Below are 9,723 nucleotides of genomic sequence, written 5' to 3'. Positions count from 1 at the left end.
TGGGATTTTGACTCAACATGGGCCAGGCAACAAATTCTTCTTACCTTACCCAAGATAACAGGGAAAGATGACTTTGGGTCACCAAAGGTCTAAAGATTATTAAAATAGAACTTTTCTGACTTCTATGTCAGAAAATGATGATCTAATTATTAACTAGATTCGAAATATCATTAAGATCAAACTTCTCTGAACTCTATGTCAAAAATGATGATGTAATGATTATCTAAGCTCATGTTTGTTTTGAATAGGACTAAATAAGGTTGATATGGAATCACAGTACACAGTCAGTAAAAATTTTTGGATATAATAGTACTGAATGTCTATACGTAGGAAAAAAGTACAAGATAAGGACTCAAACCCTGGTTCTCCTACCTATAGTCTCTGTCTACCTACCTTAAGGACAGGATCTCCAAGGCTCAGCTTTTAATCCCCAGTGGGAATAATTTTGGCTTCGACAAAGAAAGTAGAGGGAATCAGAATAAACCTTGATGTGAGCATTTTAAGAAAATCAATACAATGTATATGATTTATGAAATACTGTATCATATAATCATAAAATCCAATTTTCTGAGCTAAGAGAGCTTGGCAATAGCTGCTTAGTCTATTTAGAATAACTTTGATGCCATTTCTACCAATCAAGACTTTGCTTGAGTTTTGCCATTCTTATTAGAATAACCTATATAATTCCATTAATACCTCAAGTTTTCCATGTCTGTCTTATCACATTCCATTCTGAACAGTCTTGCCATTTTTTACTTTGATTTCTAACATCCCCAACAACTTATGATTTATTAAAATCACAGAAACTGCTCTGTGTTCAACCTTCCTTGTTCATTATATAGTAATGTTTTATTCTTATCAATTACAGAATTACGATGATGAAGTTTATATCAACTTGACACAGGTAGAATTATTTGGAAAGTGGGAACTTCAATTGTGAAAATGTCTCCCTAAGATCTGGCTGCAGCATATTGTTAATTAGTGATTGTTTGGAGAGGGCCCAGCTCATGATGGGTAAGGCCATGCATGGGATCCTGGTCCTGCGTTTTAGGAGAAAGCAGCATGAGGAAACCGTGGAAACAAACCAGTAAGTGGCACCCTTCCATGGCCTCTGCATCAGATCCTACTTCCAGAGCCCTGTCCTGCTTGAGTTCCCCTTTTGGCTGCTTCCAGTGAAGAACCATGGTGTGGAATTGTAAACCAATTAACACCTTTCCTCCACAATTTGCTTTTGGTTATGATATTTCATCACAGCAATAGTAACTCTAATTTAAACAAGAATAAAAAATACAAAACACCTTTTCTGGGTGAGACAATACAGTCAAGGGCTCATAGTAATTTTTGTGCAATTATCTGATGTCTTCGTGGTTAGTTATACTGGGCTGCTAGATTCTTGTCTGGAGTGATATGAAGGGGACAATCCAAATACTTTTCTTATGTAGTCATATAGATTGGTAACTTGTTTTGTGGTACTCCTAACATTGGGAGTGGCTCTTTTGCCTGATCTTGAAACTTCCTTTCCTTTCCTTCTGTCTTATCCAGCCACAATTTGAGGGCTCTTGTCTTGTTTTACTGTATCTTGATGTGCCCAGTTTGCTTGTCATATTTTGGAGACCTGCACTTTTCTGAACAGAAAACAGAGCAGGAATAAAACTGTGGAGAAATGTGGGAGGGATGAGTGGCCTGGAGTATGGTACTAGACAAGAATCTATTTTAAATAAAAAAAATGTAATAAAACCATGGTGAATATCTATGGCCATAAGAAAATCTCTTTGAATTCATTTTTTTCTATGAACTGTTTGACACTGAATATTTTTCTGTTTGTCTTTTCATCATTAGAACAAATAACAACAGCCTTGATTTTCCATGACTTGTGTTGTACAGTGGTGAAGGACAGGATAATATATCATCTTTTATTCAAGATGTCTGAGTAACACTAGACAGTTTATTTACTTAGCTGTATTTGCCAGAGACTGTTAAATACTTATAAAGCTACACTTATTCAAAAGCATCTGTAAATGTTTAAGGTAACAAATAAATATATTAAATATACTGTTAAACCTGGGCACAGTTGCTCAGGCAAAGGAAGATCTAGTAGATGAGTAGATAGTTTGAGCTACATTACGAAATGTTTAAGCATGAAGAACAGCTTATTTTTGTCATTACTACTACGGTAAAGTCCATGTAAACACAGATTAAAGAGCTGCAGCTGATTAGTCAATTGTGATGTCATATTGATTCTGCTGCCACAGGATAAAAGCTCTGTGTTGCCTGATCACAGCTGTGTCAGGAAGGAGGAGCTCAATGGATCTGGTCACGTTCCTGGTGCTCACCCTCTCTTCTCTCCTTCTCCTCTCACTATGGAGACAGAGTTCCAGGAATGGGAGTCTCCCTCCTGGCCCTACTGGTCTCCCTATTATTGGCAATTTCTTTCAGCTAGATGCAAAGAACATCACCCAATCTTTAACGAGTGTAAGTATGCTCCCCTAGCACCTTGCAAGGCAAAATAAATCAAACTGTTCTTTTAAAAATTTCTCTTTATTATGAGATTCTAATTATTATTATTTGTTATTATTATTTTAATATTATAATATATTCTTCCTTCTCTTTTCTCTTTCCAAACCCTCCCATACACTCCTTACTGTTCTTTATAAAATCCCTGACTTATTCTTTTAGTAATTGTTATATGCATATATGTACATTTATATACATATATTACTAAATATAACCTGTATAGTTTATATAATGTTATCTTTGCCCATGTTTTCAGGACTGACCTAAAAGAGTATTGAAATCAATGATCGTGAAGTTAAAAACCTGTAAAATCACATTTCTTTTCCCCATCAGAAATTGAGAAAAAACTGATTTTCTATTGTGAATTAGAGAACATTTGGTTCTTTGCATATTAGGATAACATTTGCAAAATTGCAAAAATTATGTATACTTCTTCCCATCTTTATTTTATTGCTGTTTTCCACCTTTTTTTTTTTTTTTCTAAAAGTCTCTGGAAAAGGGCTCATTGCATTTATCCACCAGGTCAAGTAGCACTTTAAAGATGTGTATTTATTGGCATTAGCATTTTGAAATGACTTTCTTTGAATAACTGGTGTTGTATTAAGAGAAAATATCTATAGATGTAAAGTAATACACTAAATAAGAGAACTAAATATAATTGATACTATTCACATTGGGTTTTATTCTGGGACCCAGACCATGAATGTCCCAGGTTAAGAAGTTGTTCTCTCAGCAGATGTCTGTGCTGTGTGCACCTCCAGTACTACCCACTCTCCACATTTGTAGTAAGGATAGAATGAACTTAGCTTCCTCATTATGGACTTCTGCTCTTCTTCCTGGGGCTAAGTTTCACAGGAAAAGCTTTGCAGGTGTTCCTGAAACAGTCATCTGAACATTGATACATATTTTAGTATTGACTGAACATGAAATTAGCTTGTCCAGGCATCAACTGATAAAAAAGCTGAGTACCAATGTTAAGTAATAATAATAATAATAATAATTATTATTATTATTTCATGACCAAATGTTGCCTATGATTCCCCCTTACAGAGTTCTCACCCATTCCCTTTCCCCTTTGTTTCTGTGAATGTTTCTCATTCTTCCTTCTCCCTGAGATATCAAGTCTCTATAGACTAGGCACATCCTCTCCCACTGTGGTTAGATAAAGTATTTCTCTGCTATATATGTACCAGAAGCCTTTGACCAGCCTGTATATGATATTTAGTTTGCATTTTACTCTCTGGGAACATCCAGGGGTCCAAGTTAGTTTACACTGTTGGTATTCCTATGGGGTTGCCATCCCCTTCAGTTCCTGTAACCTCTTCCTACTTTTCTTTATTCTTCCTACAGTCCATTGCTTGGTTGTAAGTATCTGCATTTTTCTCAGTAAGCTGCCCATAGAGGCTCTCAGAGGAGAGCCATGCTAGGTTCCTGTCTGTAGGCACAACAGAGCATCAATATCAATGTCAGGGTTTCTTGACTACCCATGGAATGGGAGTTTTTAACTCATGAGCAATTCATCCCCAGAAAGAATCTGGAAAACTCTTGCCTCAGTTATTGAAACAGGATCAAGAGACCTGCTGAATATTTTGATGTAACATTTCAATGTAATCTAAATATCAACTGCCTGGATTATCACAGGGTACTTTGTACCTACTGAGAAGTGACAATTATCCATTGCTTCTTTTCAAATTTTCAGTTCTCAAAAGTCTATGGCCCTGTGTTCACTCTGCACTTTGGCATGAAGCCCACTGTGGTGTTGCATGGGTATGAAGCAGTGAAAGAAGCCTTGATTGATCATGGGGAGGAGTTTTCTGATAGAGGAAGCTTCCCAGTAGTTGAAAAAATTAATAAAGGACTTGGTAAGTGAGTGTGCATGTTCATTTGTGAGCTGGGCAGCATTTACAGTGAAGAAAAAGAAAGAAAGCAAAGGCTAGACCTGATCCTGGGGCTCAGACTGGGCCTCTCTAAGGTTATGTCTTTGCAGATGCCCTTTTCTCTTTTTGGGATCACATTGTAGCTTCCATTCCTATTTCTTTAGGAATTTTTTTTAGCCATGGAAATAGATGGAAAGAAATAAGACGGTTTACACTCACGACTCTGCGGAATTTGGGCATGGGAAAAAGGACCATTGAAAACCGTGTTCAAGAGGAAGCACAGTGCCTCGTGGAGGAACTGAGGAAAACCAATGGTGAGGAAAGCTTTGCGTTTTGACTTTTCTATTCTGTTATAGGTTAGAGTACAAAGGATTTAACTTTTCCATTCTGTTATAGGTTAGAGTACAAAGCATCTAACTTTTCCATTCTGTTATAGGTTAGAGTACAAAGGATCTAACTTTTCTATTCTGTTATAGGTTAGAGTACAAAGATCTAACTTTTCTATTCTGTTATAGGTTAGAGTACAAAGGGTCTAACTTTTCCATTCTGTTATAGGTTAGAATACAAAGGCTCTACTGGAACTATTTTTTCAGAAGGGTTTTTCTGTTGTTTTTTGAATCAGGTATCATGAACACAGGTTTTATTTTAAATTTCCAAAGAGTTACATCCTTAGCATAAACATATCTATTTAATGCTGATCATTTCATGAGAATAAATGCTATTGATAATGGTGGCAGTGACGTTATCCATGCTTTGTTTATGGATCCCAAACCAGATGATACTTGTTTTCATTTTGTTGAGCTACTTTGGTCTCCACAACTTCACTGATGTGTCAAGATGTCTTAAACATTCATTTTCATAGTCCTGGATACTTATTAATCAAAGTATATTTTTCATTCCTTAGATGTGTTTATTATAGAACTTTATCACAATTTGAAAAATTATTGTTTGTTGTGATTTGTATGTTTTAAGAAATTACACATGATAGCATTAATCTGCAAAACATACAAACTTTTTATTAGATTTCGTTGGATATTTTATTTATTTACATTTTATATGTTATTCCCTTTCCCGATTTCCACCCCCTATCCTATCCTCCTGTTTCTATATGGGTGTGTCCCCTCCCACCCACACATGCCCAACTCCCTGCTCTGGCATTCACCTATACTGAGGTATCAAGCCTTCACAGGACCTAGAGCCTCTTCTCCCATTGATGCCCAACATAACTCTCCTCTGCTTCATATTCAGCTGGAGTCATAGGTCCTTCCATGTCTACTTTCTGTTTGATGGTTTAGACCCTGGGAGCTCTGGTTGGTTGATATTGTTCTTCCTATGGGGTTGAAAACCCCTTCATTCCTTTAGTCTTTTCTCTAATTCCTCCATTGGGAATCCCGTGATCAGGTCAATGATTGACTGTGAACATCCACTTCTGTGTATGTCAGTCTCTGGCCCAGCCCCTCAGTAGACAGCTATATCAGGCTCCTGTCAGCATGCACTTCTTGGCCTTCACAATAGTGCCTGAGTTTTGTGACTGTATATGGGATGGATCCCCAGGTAGGACAGTCTCTGGATGGCCTTTCCTTCAGTCTCTGCTCTGTACTTTGTGTCCGTATTTGCTTCCATGAATATTTTGTTTCCCTATCTAAAAAGGACTGAAGCACCCACACTTTGGTCTTCCTTCTTCTTGAGTGCCATGTCGTCTATGAATTGTATCTTGAGTATTCCGAGCTTTTGGGCTAATATCCACTTACCAGTGAGTGTAAATCCTCATGTGTTCTTTTTTTTTTGAGGGTCAGATGTTGTTTATAAAAATTCAGAATACATATGTTTTCTCAAAGGGACTTTAGCTTTTTGTGGAGAGAGAAATATCATAAATGTCTTTGATTTCATATTTTTAAAAATTCTTTTATTGGATATATCCTTTATTTACATTTCAAATGTTAACCCCTTTCCCAGTTTGCCTCCTTTGGGGATAGCTCCTATCGTATCCCCTCTCCCCATGCTTCTATTATGTTGTTCCTTCTCTCACCTCCCAGCCCGTGATTCCCCTACAATGGGACATCTATTATGCCTTTAAGGATCAAGGAATTCTCCTCCTCTTGATGCCTGAAAGGCAATCCTCTGCTACTTATACAGCTAGATCTATGTGTACCCTTTGGTTGATGACTTAGTCCTTGTGAGCTCTGGGGATCTGGTTGGTTGATAGTGTTCTTCCTATTAGGTTGCAAACCCCTTCAACTCCTTAATCCTTTCTCTAACTCCTCCATTGGGCTTGAAAACCCCTTCCAGCTCCTCCAGTCTTGTCTCTAAACCCTCCATTGGGGACCTCGTCATCAATCCAATGTTTGGCTGTGAGTATCTGCCTCTGCATTTGTAAGCCTCTGGCAGGGCCTCTCAGGAGACAACCATTGACATCCATTATAGTGTCAGGTTTTGGTGACTGTATATGGAATGAATTCCCAGATGGTACAGTCTATGGATGGTCTTCAGTCTCTTCTCTACATTTTATTTACATATTTGCTCCTTTGAGTATTTTGTTCCCCCTTCTCAGAAGAACCAGTTCAGCCATACTTCCGGTCTTTATTTTTATTGAGCTTCATGTGATCTGTGAATTGTACTTTGGGTATTCTCAGATTTTGGGCTAATATATACTTAGCTTGGTTTAGCTCTTTACCCCATTTTTAATAGGATTATTTGATTGCTTGGAGTCTAATTTCTTGAGTTCTTTGTATATATTCGAAATTACTCCTCTATCAGATGTAGAATTGGTAAACATATTTTCACAATCTGTTGTTTGCCATTTTGTCCTACAGAAGCCTTTTGCCTTACAGAAGCTTTGCAATTTGATGAGGTCTCATTTATCAATTCTTTATCTTAAAGCATAAGCCATTGAGGTTTTGTTCAGGAAAATTTCCTCTGTGCCCATGTATTTGGGGCTGGTAGTGTATCTGATTTCATGTGGAGGTTCTTGATCCACTTGTACTTGAGCTTTGTACAAGGAGATAAGAATGGATCAATTTGCATTCCTTTACATTCTGACCATAAGTTTAACCAGTTCCCATACAAAGTTAACCAAATGACTTATTTAACTAATCTTGGACTGTTTTCATTAAGACTATCTCATCTTCCTCTAAGTATATTATAGTTCTGTCTTCTGTTGTGCATACCATTTCTCTCTGCAGCCACTCTTTTTTCTTAGAGGGCGAGCAGATCTTAATTTGCTGTCATTGTGAATGTTACTCATCCAGGAAATACCTGTCACAGAAGACTCAGGTTATCTGCTTAAATACTGAAGAAACTTTTCTTTAAGTTCTTTCTTTAAAATAATGCAAAAAGAAGATGGAAAATAATATTTGAGTGAAGTTAATTCATATTAAAAGTAAAAGTTATTGCTGTTTCCATATATATTAAATATTTCATTATTAGAGGACTGTAGACAAAATACTACTTAAAATTTCTAAATGTACTGTACACATTAACAAGGATAAAGTGCCCTTTTGGTATATTTTAATAACATTTTACAATTTTTCCCATTCTTCAGGCTCACCCTGTGATCCCACCTTCATCCTGGGCTGTGTTCCATGCAATGTCATCTGCTCCATTATTTTCGGGAATCGTTTTGAGTATAAAGATCCAGATTTTCTTATCTTGATGAAAAAACTCAATGAGAATATCAAGATTCTGAGCACTCCCTGGATACAGGTGTAGAAAAATATTTTTCCTCCTGAAAGCAAACCTATGGCCATACTTTGTCACAGGCCAAATTACACGTGGACTAATAGAGATGGGATGGGATCCATGTTCTGCCTAGAGTAGTATGGGAAGGTCATCTGGAAGGGAAACCTATGTCTTTAGCTAAACGGGAAGAAAAACAAGGGACAAATGCTGAGATGGCTGAAGTTACTTAGCTCCCTGTCTAATGTTTTTTTTAATCATTGACCTCCAGAGAACTATTAATAGAATCAATTATATTAATTAATAATAGAATTAATTAATATTATTAATTAATAATATAATTAATCCTTTGATTTTGAGACCGATATCTAGTCACTCATAGAATACTCTCGTAATACCCACACGTTCTTTTAATGTCAACCGTTAGGACTTACTCATTCTGGTATTTGGCAGAAATACCTTAGCTTAGAAAGATAGTAATCTACTAAGAAAAATTTGGAATAATTATTCAGGAAACACTGAAATCATCCAAATGTTTGATGCTTTAGTTTGGATCTTCCCTTAAAAGGGAAGAGGAATAAATGACAATATGAAAGGTTTTATGGTATGTGCACCACAATTATCTTCACTATCTTTCCCTGTGCAGAATTAGCATCTCCTGTTCTCTGCCTATATAGTAGTTATGGACCACAGAGTAGTCAATAAATTGTGCAATTGTTGTCAAGGCATCTTTAAAATAGTCCCCCTCACTTCTGTGTTCTCACTTCATATCAGAGGTTGGCTAATTGTAAAGCTTTCTGAAGACAGTTACCCTGTTATCTTAACATCCACTGGAATAAAAAATGTATGAATTTCATTAGTTTATATCATGTGATATTTCAAATTTATAAAATGAATCAACTCTATTCAATGTGAACATGAGTTGTATATATAACTATAAATCTAGATCAGGCTTGTTATATTATTCTATGTTTTCATTTTTTATTATACCTTATGCATTTAATCAATTCTTGTTTTTTTCCTTGTAGTTCTGCAATTCTTTTCCTGTATTCACTGATTATTTTCCAGGAAGTCATAAGACAGTAGCTAAAAATTTCGATTATGTTAAAACCTACCTTTTGAAGAAAATAGAAGAACATCAGGTATCACTGGATGTTACAAATCCTCAGGATTTTATTGATTATTACCTGATTAAGCAGAAGCAGGTAAAGTTGATACATATACCCATTTATTTGATTTTTCAAGTATTTCCTCCTTCACTGAATTTTTAGATATTTGCCAGAGATATATAAAAGCTCAGTCTAGTGTCATTTGAAAAGCAACTTTAATATTTATTGAGTATTTAAGAACCTAAATTGGATTCAGGAACACATATAATTCAATATTTTGAACTTATCTTTTAAGTCATTTTTAAAAAAGAGTTATTTATTTTCTAAGTACACTGTAGCTGTCTTCAGACACCCCAGAAGAGAGCATCTGATCTCATTACAGATTGTTGTAAGCCACCCTGTGGTTTCTGGGATTTGATCTCAGGACCTTTGAAAGAGCAGCCATTGCTCTTAAACACTGAGAAATCTCTCTAGCACCTTTTTTTTTCTGAATGGAGATTTTTATTATTTTGCATGTCATTTTTTTATTGTCCTATTTACTTGATTAT

At 36.0% G+C, this 9,723-nt stretch overlaps 1 protein-coding gene across 4 annotated transcripts in view; it reads left to right on the top strand.

Annotated features, from left to right (window-relative positions):
- The first annotated feature begins 2,304 nt into the window (after positions 1-2,304).
- The window catches only part of LOC127677153 (cytochrome P450 2C6-like), a 29,001-nt gene continuing 21,582 nt past the window's right edge, over positions 2,305-9,723 (top strand). The window contains exons 1-5 of one of the 4 annotated variants that reach the window (XM_052172354.1): positions 2,305-2,472; positions 4,214-4,376; positions 4,556-4,705; positions 7,933-8,093; positions 9,095-9,271. In XM_052172354.1, the coding sequence (XP_052028314.1) occupies positions 2,305-2,472; positions 4,214-4,376; positions 4,556-4,705; positions 7,933-8,093; positions 9,095-9,271 (819 nt within the window). Of the gene's footprint in view, positions 2,473-4,213; positions 4,377-4,555; positions 4,706-7,932; positions 8,094-9,094; positions 9,277-9,723 lie in introns of all 4 variants that reach the window. The other 3 variants (XM_052172355.1, XM_052172356.1, XM_052172357.1) reach the window with 3 other exon arrangements.

This window comes from Apodemus sylvaticus, chromosome 1 (genome assembly GCF_947179515.1).
Source record: "Apodemus sylvaticus chromosome 1, mApoSyl1.1, whole genome shotgun sequence".
NCBI classification, from domain to species: Eukaryota; Metazoa; Chordata; class Mammalia; order Rodentia; family Muridae; genus Apodemus; species Apodemus sylvaticus.
This window is presented reverse-complemented; position numbering and strand designations above follow the sequence as displayed.